Consider the following 23,804-nt stretch of genomic DNA (forward strand, 5'->3'; position numbering starts at 1 on the left):
CTAATTTTTTAAAAATCGATTTTTATTTGTATTTTTTTATTTTTTATTTGTATTTTTTTTTTAAATTAATCAATTAAACAAAATAATACAAAGCTATACCATAACAATGCAATCCAATTCCAAAACCAAACCCGACCCAGCAACACTCAGAACTGCAATAAACAGAGCAATTGAGAGGAGACACAAACACCACACCGAACAATCCAAAAGTAGTGAAACAAAAGTATCAATATTGGTAACAATTTCAACATAGCAGTGATTAAAAATCCCTCATTGACATTATCATTAGACATTTATAAACATTTTTTAAAAAAGAACAATAGTGTCACAGTGGCTTACACTTGCATCGCATCTCATAAGCTTGACAACACACTGTCCAATATCTTCACAAAGATAAAATAAGTCATATTTTTGGTTCATTTAATAGTTAAAACAAATTTACATTATTGCAATCAGTTGATAAAACATTGTCCTTTACAATTATAAAAGCTTTTTACAAAAATCTACTACTCTGCTTGCATGTCAGCAGACTGGGGTAGATCCTGCTGAAATCTATGTATTGAATGAATAGAGAATTGTTTTGAATCGGAAGAATATCGTTTTTGAATCGAGAATCGCGTTTAATCGGAAAAAAAAAAAGCGATTTATAATCGAATCGTGACCCCAAGAATCGATATTGAATCGAATCGTGGGACACCCAAAGATTCGCAGCCCAATGTTTCCCACACATTCATTTACTTGTGAATTATGTCCGCCACAAATAAGAAAATAAAAAATATTTTTATTTTTTTTGTCCTGTCCAGCTTCTCAGGCAAATCATATAGTTGATGTAGATGCCCATATAGGCTGTTCAGATTTACTTTACAAAAGAGAAGTGTAGGATACTTCTCTTGTTGCCTTATTTGTATTTGACCACTACTGTTTTCTGTTTATTTGTGACTGACTGTGGCAGGACACCTCTGCCTCTGTTTCACTTTATGTTGCTGGTAAATAATATGCTTGTAGTAGTAGGCTAAAGTTAAATGATTTAGTATGCACTAATTAAAGGGGCGGAGCTTTAAGAGACATTTTAGCTTTTATATTTTATAAGATTTGTAAGAACCACAATTAATAAATATATTTCAGTGAATAACTTATTGTTCAAATCTGTATATAAATATGTACATAAAGTGTTGTAATTATATTGTAAAATGGATGGATGGATGGACGTTTAAAACAAAACTGTTATTATTAATTAGTAAGTATACGTTTTTTGAGCCTTTTTAGAGAAAATCATATCATTGTAGTAAATTATTCAAATTACTTGATGCTGTCATGGTGACCACGCCCCCACCGCCACAGGTATCTTGGCAGTTTATGGGAAACACTGTAGAAGTAGCTAAAACACTGCCAACTGCGGATGAACGTTCATGTCTTAAAGCACCTCTTCCTGAGGGCGTTTCAGTGTTATAACTTGATGAACGTTTTTTGTCCAAAATGCGTCCGTTCTCCCTTTCCTGTCTACACACTGTGTCTGCTTGTAAGTACTCCGTGTGTGTGCTCTGCCGAACATGCTCCTCTGCTCGCAAAACCAGCAATGTGACGGCGTGCCGTCATGCCCGGGAACCGGTACTTTTTAAACTGTATATTTTGAGTATAGTACCGTTTTTGATTCATTGGTACCGCGATACTATACCAGTACCGGTATACCGTACAACCCTATTTAAGACAAACTTGCTTTTGTAGGAGCTGTCCTTGCAACCCAAAGACGACATTGTCGACAGAACCAAGATGGAAGACACCCTCAAGAGGCGGTTCTTTTACGACCAGGCCTTCGCCATCTACGGCGGTAAGATGGAAGTGTGCCGATGAGGGACGAGTGGGTTTGGCCGAGCTCATTGACCAGCGCGCACGTTGCTTTCAAGCGCTCTGTTACCATGCAGTCATGCTCCTCAGGGGTGAGCGGCCTGTACGACTTTGGCCCCGTGGGCTGCGCCCTGAAGAACAACATCCTGCAGGTGTGGAGGCAGCACTTCATCCAGGAGGAGCAGATCCTGGAGATCGACTGCACCATGCTGACCCCGGAGCCGGTCCTCAAGTGAGCCAAACGTCCACATTTGTCTTCCTAGGGCCCGGTGGTTCCTGCAGTCTGCTCCAAGTGCTGATGTGTGGGTTTTGAACGACGGGCGCACATTGACTCTGCGATTTGATGCATGGACGCTGCCGCTCTTGCAGTCTTCCATAGCCCGGTTGCAGATACATCAAGAGTGGTCATGTGGAAAAAAGGTCCCATCAAGACGTGTCCTTACTTGTCTGCAGGACATCGGGTCACGTGGACAAGTTTGCCGACTACATGGTGAAAGACGTAAAGAACGGAGAGTGCTTCAGGGCCGACCATCTGCTCAAAGGTAAGGGCATTGCAGCTGGCGTGGGAAGAGTTGTGGATGAGAAGGGGAGACAAATGTGTCGGTTCCTCCTGCAGCACATCTGCAGAAGCTGATGTCGGATAAGAAGTGCAGCGCGGAGAAGAAGGCTGAGATGGAGGACGTCATCACGCAGGTACTGCAGCCATTAAGGGGTTAACCCAGGGGTCGGCGACCCAAAATGTTGAAAAAGCCATATTGGACCAAAAAAATCTGTCTGGAGCCGCAAAAAATTAAAAGCCTTGTTATAATGTAGGCAACATGATGGCTATATTAGCCTACTATCAAAGGCTGAGGCAAATCTTTGTTGACAGAAATGTTTTTAATCTACACATTTTTACAACATTGGTAAAAATTATAATAACGGAGGCTTCTCACAGGATGAGGTACCTCCTAGAAATGACTGGCTTATAATCGCCAATGGTCCAAGTTAAAGGAAACTTCTTCTTCTAATGGATTTATTGCAATCTTTGCACACTGGGTAACATTTGCTGTGGTCTGGAACAACATGGCACACAAACTATGAGAAATGCAGCCAATATTACATACAGATAATGTGTCATGAGACATGCAAATATAAATTAAATACACAGAGGACATAAGTACCGGATTTTTCAGACTATAAGTCGCAGTTTTTTTCAAAGTTTGGACGGGGGTGCGACTTATACTCAGGAGCGACTTATGTGTGAAATTATTAACACATTACCGTAAAATATCAAATAATATTATTTAGCTCATTCACGTAAGAGACTAGACCAGGGGTCCCCAAACTACGGCCCACAGGCCCAAAATCAGGCCCGCGGGAAGTCTCAATTATTTAAAAAAAAAAAAAATTATATCTTTTCTTATCCACTTTGTGCCGCTTGCTACACTCACGGTGTCTCCGAGCCGCTCAGGCAAATCATATTGTCTAAAAATGCATTTTGTCATCGATAACGTGACATCATCGTGCGCACGCGGAAAGTGCGCTATATATATATATATATATATATATATATATGTATGTATATATATATATATATATATATATATATATATATATATATATATATATATATGTATATATATATATATATATATATATGTATATATATATGTATATATATATATATATATGTATATATATATATATATATGTGTGTGTATATATATGTGTGTGTGTGTGGGAAAAATCACAAGACTATTTCATCTCTACAGGCCTGTTTCATGAGGGGTTTCCCTCAATCATCAGGAGATTTTAATAGAAGCATTCACATACCATGGTTTATATAGGGCACAGAACGGGTAGGTACAGGCAGGCGTAGGGGCGTGGTGATTGGCTCATGTGTTACCTAGGAGGTGTTTCCTTCTGTGACGGCATGCTGATACAATTTTGCTGCGCTTGTTGAGGGATGACAGGTCTGGACGGTATATAATAAACAGTTTCTCTTTTAAGCATAGGTTGCATCTTTTATTACCACTGTTGTAAGGTGTGCTGGATGCAAGAATTTGCATTTATTATAGAATTTATTATATACCGTCCAGACCTGTCATCCCTCAACAAGCGCAGCGAAATTGTATCAGCATGCCGTCACAGAAGGAAACACCTCCTAGGTAACACATGAGCCAATCACCACGCCCCTACGCCTGCCTGTACCTACCCGTTCTGTGCCCTATATAAACCATGGTATGTGAATGCTTCTATTAAAATCTCCTGATGATTGAGGGAAACCCCTCATGAAACAGGCCTGTAGAGATGAAATAGTCTTGTGATTTTTCCCACACATACATATTACGCCCTACCACGGTATCGAGCACTATTTTTTTTAGATAATCTAATTAAGACATATATATATATATATATATATATATATATATATATATATATATATATATATATATATATATATATATATATATATATATATATCCAATGCGGGCCCCCGAGTCACTATTTTTTTAGATAATCTAATTAGGACATATATATATATATATATATATATATATATATATATATATATATATATATATATATATATATATATATATATATATTTATTTATTTATTTATTTATTTATTTATTTATTTAAGGATATATCCAATGCGGCCCCCGAGTCAAAAAGTTTGGGGACCCCTGGACTAGACGTATAAGATTTCTTCGGATTTAGCGATTAGACGTATAAGATTTCTTCGGATTTAGCGATTAGGAGTGACAGATTGTTTGGTAAACGTATAGCATGTTCTTTATGTTATAGTTATTTGAATGACTCTTACCATAATATGTTACGTTAACATACCAGGCACGTTCTCAGTTGGTTATTTATGCCTCATATAACGTACACTTATTCAGCCTGTTGTTCACTTTTCTTTATTTTAAATTGCCTTTCAAATGTCTATTCTTGGTGTTGGGTTTTATCAAATAAATTTCCCCCAAAAATGCGACTTATACTCCAGTGCGACTTATATATGTTTTTCTCCTTCTTTATTATGCATTTTCAGCCGGTGAGACTTATACTCCGGAGCGACTTATAGTCCGAAAAATACGGTAAAGGAAATTAAATGAGCTCAAAAAATACCTACAAACGAGGCATAATGATGCAATATGTACATACAGCTAGCCTAAATAGCATGTTAGCATCGATTAGCTTGCTGTCATGCACTGACCTAATTTGCCTGATTAGCACTCCAACAAGTCAATAACATCAACAAAGCTCACCTTTTGTGTATTCATGCACAGCATAACACATTTGGTGGACAAAACAAGACAAAGGAGTGGCATAAAACACGTCTTTCTGTGGCAGTATCGGAGAAAGTTGTACATGTAAACAAACTACGATGAGTTCAAGGATCGCTGAAATTAGTAGGACAAAACGGTGCTTGCCAAATAATCAGTGAAGCATGTATAACATAAACAGTGGGGGTTCTAACAATTAGGATTAACAATTTTCCATTTTTACACATCTCTGAAAGAGGTCCAGGGAGCCGCTAGGGCGGCGCTAAAGAGCCGCGGGTTGCTGACCCCCGGGTTAACTTTTGCACCAGGTGATGACCTTTTTGCCCTCCTTCTCCTGGCAGATGGACAACTTCACCCAGCAGGAGCTGACCGACCTCTTTGTCAAGTACGTGGTCAAGTCGCCCGTCACGGGAAATGACCTGACGCCTCCCATCTCCTTCAACCTCATGTTCCAGACGTCCATCGGGCCAGGAGGGAACATGCCAGGGTAAACGGGCGGCGACAAAAAGCCCACCGAGTGTTTGAGTGCCGCTTTAATTCCCATGTTCCCATCCAGCTATCTGAGGCCTGAAACCGCTCAGGGAATCTTCCTCAACTTCAAGCGCCTGCTGGAGTTCAACCAGGGAAAACTCCCCTTCGCTGCTGCTCAGATAGGAAACTCCTTCAGGAACGAGATCTCGCCTCGTTCTGGACTCATCCGCGTGAGGTGAGTGCAGGAAGAAGTCCTTTAAGGCAGTGGTCCCCAACCACCGGGCCACACAAGAAATAAAAAATAAATAAATAAAATAAAATAGATGTTTGTGTTTTTTATTTATTTATTAAATCAACATAAAAAACACAATATATACATTATATATCAATATAGATCAATATAGTCTGCAGGGATACAGTCCGTAAGCACACATGATTGTATTTCTTTATGACAAACAAAAACATGCATTCCCCCCCATCATTTAATGTAGTCCTTCGCCTCATTCAATGTGGCCCTTCGTGTTATTTAATGTGGTCCGTCACGTCATTTAATGTGTCACATCATTTAATGTGGTCCGTCACGTCATTCAATGGGGCCAATCGTGTCATTTAATGTGGGCCGTCATGTCATTTAATGTCACGTCATTTATTTTGGCCCGGCATGTCATTTAATGTGGTCTTTTATGTCATTCATTGTGGCCCGTCACGTCATCCAACATGGTCCGTCACGTTATTTAAAGGGGTCCGTCACGTCATCCAACATGGTCCGTCACGTTATTTAAAGGGGTCCGTCACATCATTTAAAGTGGTCCTTCGCGTCATTTAATGTGGTCGTTCGTGTCATTTAATATGGCTCGTCATTTGATACGACCCTCCATGTAATAATAATAATAGATTTTATTTGTAAAAAGCACTTTACATTGAGTAAACAACCTCAAAAGTGCTACAGTGTATTAAAAAAAATAAAATAAAAAGATAATATAAAAACTAGAACAGCCAAATAGCTAAAACTAGTATGCATATATCTAAAAAAAAAGGCTTTTTTAAAAAGAAGGGTTTTTAAGCCTTTTTAAAAAGCATCCACAGTCTGTGGTGCCCTCAGGTGGTCAGGGAGAGCGTTCCACTGACTGGGAGCGGCGGAGGTCTGCTACGTCATTTAATGTGGCCCTTCGTGTCATTTAATGTGGTCCGTCATGTCATTCAATGTGTCACGTCATTTATTGTGGCCCGGCATGTCATCCAACATGGTCCGTCACATCATTTATTGTGTCACGTCATTTATTGTGGCCCGGCATTTGATATGACCCTCCATGTAATAATAATAATAATAGATTTTATTTGTAAAAAGCACTTCACATTGAGTAAACAATCTCAAAGTGCTACAGTGTATTAAAAATAATAATAAAATAAAATAAAAAGATAATATAAAAACTAGAACAGCCAAATAGCTAAAACTAGTATGCATATATCTATAAAAAAAAAAAGGCTTTTTTAAAAAGAAGGGTTTTTAAGCCTTTTTAAATAGCATCCACAGTCTGTGGTGCCCTCAGGTGGTCAGGGAGAGCGTTCCACAGACTGGGAGCGGCGGAGGTCTGCTACGTCATTTAATGTGTCACGTCATTTAATGTGTCACGTCATTTAATGTGGTCTTTTATGTCATTCATTGTGGCCCGTCACGTCATCCAACATGGTCCGTCACATCATTTATTGTGTCACGTCATTTATTGTGGCACGGCATGTCATTTAATGTGGTCTTTTATGTCATTCATTGTGGCCCGTCATGTCATCCAACATGGTCCGTCACGTTATTTAAAGGGGTCCGTTACATCATTTAAAGTGGCCCACCATATCTTTCCATGTGGTCCGTCACATCATTTAACGTGGTCCTTCGCGTCATTTAATGTGGTCCTTCGTGTCATTTAATATGGCTCGTCATTTGATACGACCCTCCATGTAATAATAATAATAGATTTTATTTGTAAAAAGCACTTCACATTGAGTAAACAACCTCAAAGTGCTACAGTGTATTATAAAAGATAAAATAAAAAGATAATAAAAAAAACAAATAAAAACTAGAACAGCCAAATAGCTAAAACTAGTATGCATTTATCTAAAAAAAAAAAAAAAGGCTTTTTTAAAAAGTAGGGTTTTTAAGCCTTTTTAATAAGCATCCACAGTCTGTGGTGCCCTCAGGTGGTCAGGGAGAGCGTTCCACAGACTGGGAGCGGCGGAGGTCTGCTACGTCATTTAATGTGGCCCTTCGTGTCATTTAATGTGGTCCGTCATGTCATTCAATGTGTCACGTCATTTATTGTGGCCCGGCATGTCATTTAATGTTTTCCGGACCATAAGCCGCTACTTTTTCCCCTCGTTCTGGTCCCTGCGGCTTATACAAGGGTGCGGCTTATTTACGGCCTGTTCTTCTCCGACACCGACGAAGAGGATTCCGGTGGTTTTAGTACGCAGGAGGAAGACGATGACACAATGATTAAAGACTGACTTTTCATATACCGGTAGGCTGGTTATTTTGATAACGTACAGGCGAGCACTTTGTATTACTTTGCACCGTTGTATTATTTGTACTCTGCACGAATGCTGTTCGCCATGTCAAAGATGTGAAAGTTTGATTGAATGATTGAAAGATTTATTGTTAATAAATGGGACGATTTGCGTTCCCAAACAGTCATCTCTGTCCCGACAATCCCCTCCGTGGTAGCAGGAACCCCTATATACTACGCTAATTACACATCAAAACCCTGCGGCTTATAGTCGGGTGCGGCTTATATATGGAGCAATCTGTATTTTCCCCTAAATTTAGCTGGTGCGGCTTATAGTCAGGTGCAGCTTATAGTCCGGAAATTACGGTATATTTAAAAAAAAAAAAGGCTTTTTTAAAAAGAAGGGTTTTTAAGCCTTTTTAAAAAGCATACACAGTCTGTGGTGCCCTCAGGTGGTCAGGGAGAGCGTTCCACAGACTGGGCGGAGGTCTGCTACGTCATTTAACGTGTCATTTAATGTCACGTCATTTAATGTGGTCTTTTATGTCATTCTTTGTGGCCCGTCACGTCATCCAACATGGTCCGTCACATCATTTATTGTGTCACGTCATTTATTGTGGCCCGGCATGTCATTTAATGTGGTCTTTTATGTCATTCGCTGTGGCCCGTCACGTCATCCAACATGGTCCGTCACGTTATTTAAAGGGGTCCGTCACATCATTTAAAGTGGCCCACCATATCTTTCCATGTGGTCCGTCACATAATTTAATGTGGTCGTTCGTGTCATTTAATATGGCTCGTCATTTGATGTGACCCTCCATGTGGTCCGTCACATCATTTAACGTGGTCCGTCACATCATTCATTTAACATGGTCCGTCACGTCATTTGAAGTGGTAGCCTTAATTGCGAAGTGGCCCTGAATCAAAACAAGTGTGACATCCCTGCTTCAGGTGGTCAGGAACTAAAGTGTCCCCTCCACAGAGAGTTCACCATGGCGGAGATCGAGCACTTTGTGGACCCCAACGAGAAAGTCCATCCCAAGTTCTCCAACGTGGCCGACCTGCAGATCCTGTTGTACTCCTCCAAGGCTCAGACCAGCGGCCAGTCTGCGCATGTCATGAGGCTGGGAGATGCTGTGGAGCAGGTAGCAAGCTGTCATTCACCTACCTGCCCACCAGGTGACACTATTGCAATTAATACCTCTTTGTTCAGGGTGTGATCAACAACTCCGTCCTGGGTTACTTCATCGGGAGGATCCACCTTTATCTCACCAAAGTGGGCGTCGCCAAAGACAAGCTGCGTTTCCGTCAGCACATGGACAACGAGATGGCTCACTACGCCTGCGACTGCTGGGACGCTGAAACCAAAACTTCCTACGTGCGTGTCCCCGCCTCGCCTGGTCCGTCTTGACGTCCGTGTGTCCTCACGCTCTTTGTCCCTCTCAGGGTTGGATTGAGATTGTGGGCTGCGCCGACCGCTCCTGCTACGACCTGATGTGCCACGCCCGGGCCACCAAGGTGCCCCTGGTCGCAGAGAAGCCGCTAAAAGAACCCATATCCTTGAAAGACATGAAGCGGGCAGCAGGTGACCGTAGACCACACGAGCAGTAGTTGCAGTCCTTAATGCGCTCCCACAAAGTGGTCAACGTGGTCCAGTTTGAGGCCAACAAAGGAGCCATTGGGAAGGCGTACAAGAAGGATGCCAAGTTCGCCATGGAGTATCTGGCCACCTGCGACGAGTGCCTCGTCACAGAACACGAGCAGCTCCTCAACCAGACCGGGTGAGGACCCAGGACCGAGGTCAAGTCCCGACTTGTTCTGTCTCTCACTTTCTCGCTTCACTCCAGAGAGTTCACCATCGAGACCGAGGGGAAGACCTTCAAGCTCACGAAAGACATGGTCAGCGTCAAGAGGTTCCAGAAGACGTTGCACGGTGAGCTTGCGCCTCAGCTAGTGTTGGACGATGACAGGAAAATTAATAATCACTAGGGATGTTGGCCGATAAATGCTTTAAAATGTAATATCGGAAATTATCGGTATCAAAATGAATCCGTATCTGTTTCAAAAAGTAAAATGTATGACTTTTTATAACGCCGCTTTGTACACGGACGTAGGGAGAAGTACAGAGCGCCAATAAACCTTAAAGGCACTGCCTTTGCGTGCCGGCCCAGTCACATATTTGCGGCTTTTCACACACACAAGTGAATGCAAGGCATACTTGGTCAACAGCCATACAGGTCACACTGAGGGTGACCGTATAAACAACTTTAACACTGTTACAAATATGCGCCACGCTGTGAACCCACGCCGAACAAGAATGACAAACACATTTCAGGAGAAACCCCCGCACCGTAACACAACATAAACACAACAGAACAAATACCCAGAACCCCTTGCAGCACTAACTCTTCCGGGACACTACAATATACGCCCCCTCGCCCCCACACACCCCCCCAACCCCACCCACCTCAACCTCCTCCTGCTCTCTCAGGGAGAGCATGTCCCAAATTCCAAGCTGCTGTTTTGAGGCATGTTAAAAAAAAATAATGCACTTTGTGACGTCAATAATAAATATGGCAGTGCCATGTTGGCATTTTTTTCCATAACTTGAGTTGATTTATTTTGGAAAACCTTGTTACATTGTTTAATGCATCCAGCGGGGCGTCACAACAAAATTAGGCATAATAATGTGTTAATTCAGCTATAATCTGGTACAGAACATATCTGTCTTTGAGCTTAATGTTTCTGTACATTGTCCCTTCAAATAAAGACTAAACTAAAAAAAACTTAATTCCACGACTGTATATATCGGTATCGGTTGATATCGGAATCGGTAATTAAGAGCTGGACAATATCGGATATCGGCAAAAAAGCCATTATCGGACATCTCTAATAATCACCATTATTTTTGATTGGTATTCACACCATTATTCATTAATTAGAAAACATGAATAAATGTAGATGATGGGTCAGTTGAGGATTTGAGTGAGACCATAGACCAGGCCTGGGCAATTATTTGAATTTAGAGAAAAAAATGTCTGGGGGCCGGTGTCTCTGATTTTTAGGAACACTAATACAAAACCTCACAATAATGTCTGATTGAATGCTAAACACGTTATGACAGACCGCCTTAAAAACGGAATGGAATTTTGCATTTTTTTACTGAATGAGACACCCACAATGTACATGAAAATTTACAATATTAACTATGAAGAATAAAACACTGAATATTGACAACATATGAACGTCTCCCCGCCTCTCGATCGACATATTTTACAATCAAGCGAAACGCAACAAAAATGCAACAAACAGCCAAATATGAACGCGAAGGGGTAAAAAAAAAAAAAAAAAACCACCTAAAATCTGGTATATCACTAAGCTATAGAACTTTGTTGTAAAAATCTCCTTCCGCGTCTGTCCCTGACACCCACATTTCAGGCAGGCCTCTGTGGAAACGCTCCCCACCCACACTGCTTGGTGCCTCGTCTGAGCTGCTGTGACTTAAATCAGTGGTTCTCAACCTTTTTTTCAGTGATGTACCCCCTGTGAAATTTTTTTTAATTCAAGTACCCCCTAATCAGAGCAAAGCATTTTTGGTTGAAAAAAGAGATAAAGAAGTAAAATACAGCACTATGGCATCAGTTTCTGATCTATTAAATTGTAGGACAGTGCAAAATATTGCTCATTGGTAGTGGTCTTTCTTGAACTATTTGGAAAAAAAGATATAAAAATAACTAAAAACTTGTTGAAAAATAAACAAGTGATTCAATTATAAATAAAGATTTCTACACATAGAAGTAATCATCAACTTAAAGTGCCCTCTTTGGGGATTGTAATAGAGATCCATCTGGATTCATGAACTTAATTCTAAACATTTCTTCACAAAAAAATAAATCTTTAACATCAATATTTATGGAACATGTCCAAAAAAAATCTAGCTGTCAACACTGAATATTGCATTGTTGCATTTCTTTTCACAGTTCTTTTTGACAGACATTTTAGTGAGGGTCAAACCATCATGGCATGGGGGAAACTCTGGGTTTATGGTAATGAATGGAATAGCCTACTTGATTTGATATTCAGTTTATAAACTTACATTCATATTTTGTTGAAGTATTATTCAATAAATATATTTATAAAGGATGTTTGAATTGTTGCTATTTTTAGAATATTTAAAAAAAATCTCACGTACCCCTTGGCATACCTTCAAGTACCCCCAGGGGTACGCCTACCCCCATTTGAGAACCACTGACTTAAATGACCATAGTAACTAATTAGATTACCATAGTAACTAGTATATCATGCAAAAGCGCAGATTCCAACCATTGAAATACTTTGTATAGTTCAAGACTAACGGTCATTTGAAAACATCACTGCACATCATAATGTTCAGCGCACACACATGGAGTACTTACAAGCAGACACAGTGTTTGGACAGAAAAGGGAGAATGACCGCATTTTAGCTTAAAGACTGACAATAAAGGTGAAGTTATAACACTGAAACGCCCTCAGGAAGAGGTGCTTTAAGACATGGCTGGCTAGCTAGCTAGCTGCTAACGTCCAGCCGCAGTCTGCAGTGTTTTAGCTACTTCTAAATCACTAATCCTCGCCTCCATGGCGACAAAGTACGTTTCCTACAAGTATCATTATCACTGCATGACGAGGAATAGCTAAACATGCTTCACTACACACCGTAGGAGGATACAATAGCTCATTGGCGTCACAATGTAAACAAACGCCATGGGTGGATCTACACCTGACATCCACTGTAATGATACCAAGTTCAGGAGCGTATCTAGTCCATACTTCTATGATTATGTCTAAATTTTTTAGCATCACAAAATCTTTTTTAGTTTTTTTTAACATTTATATTATGTTGATAAACTCAGGAAATACGTCCCTGAACACGTGAGTACTTAAATTATGACCATTGTATGATCTTGTAACTACTTGATATCGGATGGATACCCAAATTTGTGGTATCATCCAAAACTAATGTAATACATCCAAACTGAAAAATAAGCGATTATTAAATGTTAACAAAAGTGTACAAGAAGAACATGTTAAAAGAGAAAGTAAGCAGATATTAACAGTAAATGAACAAGTAGATTAAAAACCTCTAAAGGCTTAGTGGCCACATGCGTGGACAGCACCTTTTTAGCTCTTATTTCCAAAATTGTGTACACTACTGAATTGGGGTCTTATGGCCCTTATGTGGACACTTATACTGCCATCCCAGGGTTTCCCACACATTCATTTATTTGTGGCGGCCCGCCACGAAAGAATTACGTCCGCCACAAATAAAATAAAATAAAATTTAAAAAAAATGTTTTTATTTTTTTTTGGTCCTGTCCAGCTTCTCAGGCAAATCATATAGTTGATGTAGATGCCCATATCGGCTGTTCAGATTTACTTTACAAAAGAGAAGTGTAGGATACTTCTCTTGTTGCCTTATTTGTATTTGACTTTATTAAATGTATTTATATTAGAAACACAACATGTGTATATAACAAAGGGTGCAAAGTCTGCAGGCAGTAGGAAACACATGGTTAAGTGTAGGGAGTAAAACTGATGGCAGTCTAAAGTTCAAGATTTTTGGAGCTCTTTGTTCAGTGGATCAGATGTTTGATGAAGCTCTGTGTCTATCTACCACCACTACTGTTTTCTGTTTATTTGTTACTGACTGTGGCAGGACACCTCTGCCTCTGTTTCACTTTATGTTGCTGGTAAATAATATGGTTGTAGTAGTAGGCTAAAGTTAAATGATTTAGTATGCACTAAATAAAGGTGCAGAGCTTTGAGACATTTTAGCTTTTATATTTTATAAGATATATTTTTTGTAAGAACCACAATTAATAAATATATTTCAGTGAATAACTTGTTGTTCAAATCTGTATATAAATATGCACATAAAGTGTTGTAATTATATTATAAAATGGATGGATGGACGTTTAAAACAAAACTGTTATTATTAATTAGTAAGTATACATTTTTGAGCCTTTTTAGAGAAAATCTTATCATTGTAGTAAATTATGCAAATTACTCGATGATGTCATGGTGACCACGCCCATAGCCACGCCCCCACCGCCACAGGTATCTTGGCAGTTTATGGGAAACACTGCATCTGGTGGTGTCAGAAGAGTATAAAATACAATGGAATTTGGAAAAGAAAGTGTAAAAATAAAAATTAGCATGTCACTAAACATGAAGTACACGTTTGTGTACTTATGGACTGAGTACATCATATCAAAAGATGATTCTTAGTTTTTATTGTAATTATGGTCCAATAAGCCCAAATAGCAAAGAGAAATAAAAAAAGCATGTAAACAAACAGCTTGGACCTTAAGAGGTTTTAATAATCCATTTTGACAGTTTGTCCCTCATAATGTAGACAAAATAAGAGAATGATAAATGACACAATATGTTACTGCATACAACAGCAGACTAATTAGGAGCCTTTGTTTGCTTACTTGCTACTAAAAGAAAAGTTGTCTCGTATGTTCACTATTTTATTTTTAGGACAAAATTGTAATAAACATATGTTTAATGTACACTAAGATTATTTTTTTAAAGTAAAGCCAATAATGACACTTTTTGTGGTATCCTTTATTTAGAAAAGTATCGAAATACATTTTGGTACCGGTACCAAAATATTGGTATCGGGACAACCCTACCAAACTTCTAGTAGACGTGGTCTACTTTTCGCTCCCCATCTGTTTCACTGTTACAAGCTGAGGAATTTGCATGCACGTTGCGCGACCTAATCAAGTTTTATTTCAATTATAACATCTTCATGATCGCCAGAAGCCAAAATGGTTGAATTGTCCAGCACTAACCTCAGTGGCATCTTGAACATTCCTTTGTGCTCCTCAGTGGAGGAAGTGGTGCCCAACGTCATCGAGCCCTCGTTCGGCATCGGCAGGATCATGTACACCATCTTTGAGCACACCTTCCACGTCAGAGGCGGAGACGAGCAAAGAACGGTGAGTGCGCAGCGGCGACTGAAAGGACAAAGACGTGATGACGAGCGCCATCTTTTCTCCCCGACAGTTCTTCAGCTTCCCTGCTACTGTCGCGCCGTACAAATGCTCCGTCCTCCCGCTGAGTCAGAACCAGGAGTTTGTGCCTTTCGTGAAGGAGTTGTGTAAGTCCCAGTTGTACGCCATTTTTAGTGTTTTTACTGAGAACCTTCCTCGTCTCGGCAGCTGAAGCCATGACCAAAAACGGCGTCTCTCACAAAGTGGACGACTCCTCGGGATCCATCGGGCGGCGCTACGCCAGGACGGACGAGATCGGCGTGGCGTTCGGCATCACCATCGACTTTGACACGGTGAACAAGACGCCTCACACAGCCACCCTGAGGGACCGCGACTCCATGAGGCAGATCCGAGCCGAGGTACCTTCTCAAGACAATTTGCTGTATTTTCCGGACTATAAGGCGCACTTAAAATGTTTCCCTCAAAACTCGATAGCGCGCCTTATAACCCGGTGAAACTAATGTAAGGAATGAGTTTGGTTGAGCTTACCCACCTCAAAGCTATTTTGTAGTACATAGTGTAATAAGTGTGACCAGTAAATGGCAGTCAAACATAAGTGATATGATGACAATATGACTCAAGTAAACAACACCAACATTTTTTATGTTCCATTGAAAATATAGAACATTACGCAAGGCGCTCAAAAATCTATCAAAATGTTTTAGTACGATGGATTAGATCAGGGGTGCTCACACTTTTTCTGCAGGCGAGCTACTTTTCAATTGATCAAGTCGCGGGGATCTACCTCATTCATATGTATAATTTATATTTACTTATTTATGAAATATATGTTTTTGTTAACAAGTTAAAGGTGTTTAATGATAATGCAAGCATGTTTAACACATATAGTTAATATTGTTAATAAATTAAAGGTTTTTAATGATAATACAAGAATGTTTAATACATATAGTTAATATTGTTAACAAGTTAAAGGTGTTTAAAGATAATACAAGCATGTTTAACACATATAGTTAATATTGTTAACAAGTTAAAGGTGTTTAAAGATAATACAAGCATGTTTAACACATATAGTTAATATTGTTAACAAGTTAAAGGTGTTTAAAGATAATGCAAGCATGTTTAACACATAGTTAATATTGTTAACAAGTTAAAGGTGTTTAAAGATAATACAAGCATGTTTAACACATATAGTTAATATTGTTAACAAGTTAAAGGTGTTTAAAGATAATACAAGCATGTTTAACACATATAGTTAATATTGTTAACAAGTTAAAGATGTTTAAAGATAATACAAGCATGTTTAACACATATAGTTAATATTGTTAACAAGTTAAAGGTGTTTAAAGATAATGCAAGCATGTTTAACACATATAGTTAATATTGTTAACAAGTTAAAGGTGTTTAAAGATAATACAAGCATGTTTAACACATATAGTTAATATTGTTAACAAGTTAAAGGTGTTTAAAGATAATACAAGCATGTTTAACACATATAGTTAATATTGTTAACAAGTTAAAGGTGTTTAAAGATAATACAAGCATGTTTAACACATATAGTTAATATTGTTAGCAAGTTAAAGGTGTTTAAAGATAATGCAAGCATGTTTAACACATATAGATTCCTTTCTTTCATGAAGACAAGAATATAAGTTGGTGTATTACCTGATTCTGATGACTTGCATTGATAGGAATCAGACAGTGGTGCTGATAACGTCCGCATTTTCGAATGGAGGAGAAAAAAAGTCCTCCTTTCTGTCTAATACCACATGAAAGTGGTTGGTTTTTGGCATCTTATTTGTCCAGCTTCCGTACTCCTTTGTATACACTTTACAAGAAATACATTGGCGGCAAACGCCGTAGCTTGCTAGCTTGTGCACGCCAGCGTTCTGAGACTCTTATGTTGTTAGCGCCGGCAGGATGAAGCAGAGCTTTTATTGTGCAACTGTGCAGTCGGTCTTTGGAGTTTTGACAACAGGTATGCCGCCAGAGTCTGTTGAAATAAAAAGAGTTTCTCGCCTTCCTGTCGGTTATTTTTTCTTAATAATGAGCTGGCAGCAGCCAGCGTCATCTCAGAAGACCCTCGGGTGCCGTGAATGTCAATCAAGTGACGAAAGTGACGTCATAGTGAAGATTTATGATCGCTCAATTTTAGGACTATTTTTTTTAATGCCTGGCTGGGGATCGACTGACACACCCTCCGTGATCGACCTGTAGCTCGCGATCCACGTAATGAGCACCCCTGGATTAGATGATTGATGGATTGTACTGTGCTTCAACATAGGAGTATTATTATCAGAATCAGATGGTGTGTGTATAAGGTAAGACTAGAGATGTCCGATAATATCGGACTGCCGATATTATTGGCCGATAAATGCTTTAAAAGGTAATATCGGAAATTATCGGTATCGGTTTCAAAAAGTAAAATGTATGACTTTTTATAATGCTGCTGTGTACACGGACGTAGGGAGAAGTACAGAGCAGTTGCGTCTCCCAGCCAAACTTGCCAACCCTCACGATTTTCCCGGGAGACTCACGAATTTCAGTGCCACTCCCGAAAATCTCCTGGGGCAACCATTCTCCCGAATTTCTCCCGATTTCCACCCAGACAACAATATAGGGGGCGTGCCTTAAAGGCACTGCCTTTGCGTGCCGGCCCAATCACATAATATCTACGGCTTTTCACACACACAAGTGAATGCAACGCATACTTGGTCAACAGCCATACAGGTCACACTGAGGGTGCCGTACAAACAACTTTAACACTGTTACAAATATGCGCCAGACTGTGAACCCACACCAAACAAGAATGACAAACACATTTCGGGAGAACATCCGCACCGTAACACAACAGAACAAATACCCAGAACCCCTTGCAGCACTAACTCTTCCGGGATGCTACAATATACAAGCACGCTACACCCTAGTCTACCCCCCCCCCCCCCACCTAAACCCCGCCCACCTCAACCTCCTCATGCTCTCTCAGGGAGAGCATGTCCCAAATTCCAAGCTGCTGTTTTGAGGCATGTTAAAAAAAATAATGCACTTTGTGACATCAATAATAAATATGGCAGTGCCATGTTGGCATTTTTTTCCATAACTTGAGTTGATTTATTTTGGAAAACCTTGTTACATTGTTTAATGCATCCAGTGGGGCATCACAACAAAATCAGGCATAGTAATGTGTAGGGCTGCAACTAACAACTAATTTGATAATCGACTAATCTGTCGATTATTACTTCGATTAATCGGATAAAGGAGACAAACTACATTTCTATCCTTTCCAGTATTTTATTGAAGAAAAAAACCCAGCATACTGGCACCATACTTATTTTGATTATTGTTTCTCAGTTGTTTGTAAATGTTACAGCTTGTAAATAAAGGTTTATAAAAAATAAAAATAAAAGTAGCCTCTGCGCATAGCATAGATCCAACGAATCGATGACTAGATTAATCGCAAACTGTTTTTATAATCGATTTTAGTCGATTAGTTGTTGCAGCCCTAGTAATGTGTTAATTCCATGACTGTATGTATCGGTGCCGGTTGATATCGGAATTGGTAATTAAGAGTTGGACAATATCGGATATCGGCAAAAAAGACATTATCGGACATCTCTAGGTAAGACATATTATCTGGCGTTTTGTTTCGCAATGTCATGCAAAATCAACTTTTCTTACCTTCTGGTACCTGCTGATCTGTATTTGGGATCTGCATAAATCTTGAAAAATTGCACGCGTCCGCCTTTGTAGTCCGTGTCGACAGCGTAGTCGATAAACTTCTTCTTTTTCTCTATCTTCTTATGGGACATTCATCCTCCGCTGTTGCCATTTTTAATATAAAGTACTGTAAAGTTCTTACTTATATCTGTCAGTAAACTTGCCATGAAAGCGCTAAAACATACCGGTATAGTGAGAAAGCATTATTCACCCAAGGAACTTTAGTTATTAGAGAGTTTCGGTTGGACGGTTTTTCACGGGACTCATTTCCGGTGTTGTTTCCGGATGAGGAGATGCTGCTCCGTTATTGATTGAAGTAAAGTCTGAATGTCATTAAAACAGTTAGCTCCATCTTTTAACACTTCTTCCACTCCCGTCCTTGCACGCTACACCGCTACAACAAAGATGACGGGGAGAAGACGCTGTCCAAGTGGAGGCACGTAAATAAGACCGCCCACAAAACGGCGCATCCTGAAGCGACTGTCAGAAAGCGACTTGAAGATGATCTGTAAAACATCATCTATGCAACATTTTGACCAAAGAACCATTACATGTTATGTAGACCACAAGGAAGTCTTTTACATTTAGACAAAAAAATAAATGTCTCCTTTAATGCGCCTTATAATCGGTGCGCCTTATATTTGAAAAAAGATGGAAAATAGACCATTCATCGGTAGGGATGATGTTTGATAAGAAATTATCGAGTTCGAGCCTATTATCGATTCCTTATCGATTCTCTTATGGAGTCCAGATAGGTTGTTGTATATAGAAAAAAACACAATATTTGGTTTAACAAAAGCTCACTTTTATTATATAAGAGGAAAAAAAGAATATTGACTGTTACCCCCCTAAAAAAATAAAATAAAATAAATAAATATTGACTGTTGTTACCCAAAGTATATTAAGTGGGATTTTTCAGAGAAACAAATATATACAGTAACACAAAAACAGCCTGTCTCTGTGATCACTATAGGTGTACAAATAATAATATAGTGTTAAATAAAATCAGTCCCTTGGGCACAAAACTGAAAATAATACAGCTCTCCAAAAAGTGCACTTCTGCTGCTATTTGACATAACTGATGCTTTGACATTTTTGCACTTTATTTCTTTATTGAAAGAAAATTCTATGAAGAGAAAAGTTGTTTGCAAATGTGGTTACAATGCTAAAAAATGAAAAGTTAAAGCTAAAAAAGGAAATACACTTTATTGAGTTAACATTATTTCTTTATAGGGGGAAAGATGTGATGTTATGAGCTAGGGCAGGGGTCGGCAACCTTTACCACTCAAAGAGCCATTTTGGAAAGTTTCACAAATTAAAGAAAACAATGGGAGCCACAAAAATTTTTTGATAATTTAAAATGAAAAACACCGCATACAAAGCTTAAATTGCTTTGCGCTATGTTAACCAGGGGTCTCTGACACACGCACCGGCACGCATCTTAATATGGAAATTTAATGTTAGTGCGGCCCGCGACTTTTAATTGAATGGTGCTTGATAGCGCCTTTCTTGCCAACCCTCTCAATTTTCCGGGAGACTCCCAAATTTCAGGACGTGCTGGCACTGCTTTTAGCGCCCTCTACAGTCTGCCCAAACAGCGTACCTGCTTGGCTACATGTTGAATGCAGCTTTTGCTTGCTCACGTAAGTGACTGTAAGGCATATTTGTTCAACAGCCACACAGCTTACAGTGACGGTAGTCGTACAAAAACAACTTTAACACTGTTACGTTACAAATATGCGCCACACTTTGAACCCACACCAAAAAAGAATGACAAACACATTTCTGGAGAACATCTGCACTGTAACACAACATAAACACAACACAACAAATACCCAGAATCCCATGCAGCCCTAACTCTTCCGCTCAACCGACGCACGGGGGGGGGGGGGGGGGGGGGGGGTTGATGTGTAGGGGGGTTTGGTGGTAGCGGGGGTGTATAATGTAGACCGGAAGAGTTAGGGCTGCATGGGATTCTGGGTATTTGTTGTGTTGTGTTACAGTGCGGATGTTCTCCAGAAATGTGTTTCTCATTCTTTTTTGGTGTGGGTTCACAGTGTGGCGCATATTTGTAACGTAACAGTGTTAAAGTTGTTTTATAAGGCCACCGTCAGTGTAAGCTGTGTGACTGTTGAGCAAGTATGCCTTGCTGTCGCCTACGTGTGCAAGTAAAAGCAACATATAACATGTGGCCAGGCTGGCACGCTGTTTGTAAATGCTATGGAGGACAATTAATGCAGTGCCATTAGGGCACACCCTTGATTAACTAATTAGAGTGAAAATAGGATAATATTTGCCCTGGGAGATTTCTAGGAGAGACAGTCTCCTGGGAAAATCGGGGGGGTCGTTAAGTATACTGGGAAACCGGGAGGGTCGGCAAGTATGCAGCTGAGCCGCATCAGAGTGGTCAAAGAGCCGCATGCGGCTCCGGAGCCGCGGGTTGCCGACCCCTGAGCTAGGGAAAATAACAACTACACTACCCAGCATGCAACGGGAGTGGCGCCCGCAGCTAAGAATGAGGTTATGAGCACGCTGTGAAAGTAAACGTCAAGAACTCAGCCAACACGCCTTGTCTGCATTATTTATAATTAGACAGACAACACATATACAGTGTGATTTTGTAACGTTTACAAGGAAAGAAAAACAAAAGTTAAAAAAGGGAGATGTCATAAATGTATGTGCTGTGGTTGCTTTAAGAACGTTGCGACAGCTGCCATAAAGAAGGTGCGTTGCTAGTCTGGTTGCTATGTTTCCGGTTGGTCGTAAAAGTGTTCGTCATGTGTTTGTACCCTGCTCAAATCTCTCAGTAAAGTTATTCATTGGATTATACCTTTTGTTTTGAACTTTATTACACCTTGGAGCGCTTTTTCTGGTGCATTTTTTTCCTGCTTTCGCTATCTGCGCCTAATGACTGAGCTACATGACGTCATTTCTTGTGATGTCCTATGGAGCATTTCTGGTCGGGACGAGATTCGAATAAAGAACCAAGTCTTTTTCTTTACTATAGTGGTCTCGATAACGGGTACCGGTTCTCAAAAAGGGATTAGAGTCCGAGGACTCGGTTCTTTTCTTATCGAACAACCGGGAAAACCGGTTTCGAGTATCATCCCTATTCATTGGCAGTGCGCCTTATAATCTGGTGCGCCCTATGGTCCGGAAAATACAGTACTTCTGCCGTCGTCACCATTTGACATGAACAACTCTCTCTCAGGTGAGCGAGCTGCCCGGGATTGTTCGAGACCTGGCCAACGGGGCGCTGACCTGGGCGGAAGTGGAGAGCAAGTACCCCATCTTTGAAGGACAGGAGACCAGCAAGAAGGACACGGCGGAAGAGTGAAGCTCGCTGGTGGGGAAACTTCCAGACTTGAGTTGCATTCAAATCCTCCAGGGAAGAATATTTGGCCAGTGTCTCCACCATCTCGGCATCATGTCTGCACTGTAAGACCACCATCGGCTTGAAAGGGACTACCTGGACGCAGGTGTTGTACATCGCCATCATTCTGCTACTCCAGACGGACATATTTAACACTCAATAAAAACATCCAGCACTTTCTGGACACCACATTCCACTCGTGACATGCTCTCATTTGCACAGCCTCACGTCGCCTTTGAGCTGGAAGCAACACTGACTAGATATAGTACTGTACACCTCATGTACAGTACATGTAAGTACACTACTGTACAGTACATGTATGTGTGTACAAAACCCAAAAGCAGTGAAGTTGTCACGTTGTGTAAATGGTAAACAAAAACAGAATACAATGATTTGCAAATCCTTTTCAACTTATATTCAATTGAATAGACTGCAAAGACAAGATATTTAACGTTCAAACTAGAAAACTTTGCCATGATTGGGTATAAAAGCAGCTTCCATGAAATGCTCAGTCATTCACAAACAAGGACGGGGCGAGGGTCACCACTTTGTCAACAAATGCGTGAGCCAATTGTCCAGCAGTTTAAAAACATTTCTCAACCAGCTATTGCAAGGAATTTAGGGATTTCACCATCTACGCTCCGTAATATCATCAAAAGGTTCAGAGAATCTGGAGAAATCACTGCACGTAAGCGATTATATTACAGACCTTTGATCCCTCAGGCTGTACTGCATCAAAAAGCGACATCAGTGTGTAAAGGATATCACCACATGGGCTCAGGAACACTTCAGAAACCCACTGTCAGTAACTACGGTTGGTCGCCACATCTGTAAGTGCAAGTTAAAACTCTACTATGCAAAGCGAAAGCCATTTATCAACAACACCCAGAAACGCCGCCGGCTTCGCTGGGCCCGAGCTCATCTAAGATGGACTGATGCAAAGTGGAAAAGTGTTCTGTGGTCTGACGAGTCCACATTGCAAATTGTTTTAGGAAACTGTGTATATCGTGTCCTCCGGACCAAAGAGGAAAAGAACCATCCAGATTTTTATAGGCACAAAGTGTAAAAGCCAGCATGTGTGATGGTATGGGGGTGTATTAGTGGCCAAGGCATGGGTAACTTACACATCTGTGAAGGCACCATTAATGCTGAAAGGTACAAACAGGTTTTGAAGCAACATATGTTGCCATCCAAGCAACGTTGCCATGGACGCCCCTGCTTATTTCAGCAAGACAATGCCAAGCCACGTCTTTGCAGTCTATTCAATTGATTATAATCCCATTCATGAAAACTAAATGAAGACAATTGTAGTCATACCTGATGAATCAAAGTTCAGCATGAAGGACCTGGGGCACATTAGAAGAATTAACCATTTAAATTCCTTGCATAATTAGGTTACAATAAACTGTTTGCTTTTGATGAGAACACAAAAGATATGGATGTGTACTTACTTGCAGTATTTGACACACTTCCTGCAGCCAATATGTACTTACTTGCAGTATGTACATGTTAGAACCATATGAACCATCTCAGCCTCTGAGAACCTCAGGGAGTGGTCTCCTGCTGACATGTTAGAACCATATGAACCATCATGGCCTTTAAGAACCTCGGAGTGGTCTCCTGCTGAGATGTTA

The 23,804-nt window shown here is 40.1% G+C and overlaps 1 protein-coding gene and 1 non-coding gene across 2 annotated transcripts in view; both read left to right on the forward strand.

Moving 5' to 3' along the window:
• Nucleotides 1-22,361, forward strand: part of LOC133629740 (glycine--tRNA ligase-like) — a 29,681-nt gene extending 7,320 nt beyond the window's left edge. Inside the window, exons 3-17 of the mRNA XM_062020695.1 lie at nucleotides 1,726-1,828; nucleotides 1,936-2,077; nucleotides 2,299-2,387; nucleotides 2,462-2,538; nucleotides 5,458-5,603; nucleotides 5,673-5,822; nucleotides 9,068-9,230; nucleotides 9,299-9,463; nucleotides 9,532-9,638; nucleotides 9,720-9,866; nucleotides 9,933-10,018; nucleotides 14,959-15,068; nucleotides 15,136-15,229; nucleotides 15,291-15,481; nucleotides 22,009-22,361. Of these exons, the coding sequence (XP_061876679.1) occupies nucleotides 1,726-1,828; nucleotides 1,936-2,077; nucleotides 2,299-2,387; nucleotides 2,462-2,538; nucleotides 5,458-5,603; nucleotides 5,673-5,822; nucleotides 9,068-9,230; nucleotides 9,299-9,463; nucleotides 9,532-9,638; nucleotides 9,720-9,866; nucleotides 9,933-10,018; nucleotides 14,959-15,068; nucleotides 15,136-15,229; nucleotides 15,291-15,481; nucleotides 22,009-22,134 (1,896 nt within the window). The 3' untranslated portion in view covers nucleotides 22,135-22,361. The remainder of the gene's footprint in view (nucleotides 1-1,725; nucleotides 1,829-1,935; nucleotides 2,078-2,298; nucleotides 2,388-2,461; nucleotides 2,539-5,457; nucleotides 5,604-5,672; nucleotides 5,823-9,067; nucleotides 9,231-9,298; nucleotides 9,464-9,531; nucleotides 9,639-9,719; nucleotides 9,867-9,932; nucleotides 10,019-14,958; nucleotides 15,069-15,135; nucleotides 15,230-15,290; nucleotides 15,482-22,008) is intronic.
• On the forward strand, nucleotides 2,110-2,243 carry LOC133630570 (small nucleolar RNA SNORA84). The gene has a single exon (XR_009821288.1). It is a non-coding gene; the product is annotated as a small nucleolar RNA SNORA84 (small nucleolar RNA).
• Nucleotides 22,362-23,804: the final 1,443 nt, after the last annotated feature.

The sequence above is a fragment of the Entelurus aequoreus genome, linkage group LG15 (genome assembly GCF_033978785.1).
Source record: "Entelurus aequoreus isolate RoL-2023_Sb linkage group LG15, RoL_Eaeq_v1.1, whole genome shotgun sequence".
In the NCBI taxonomy this organism is placed as follows: domain Eukaryota; kingdom Metazoa; phylum Chordata; class Actinopteri; order Syngnathiformes; family Syngnathidae; genus Entelurus; species Entelurus aequoreus.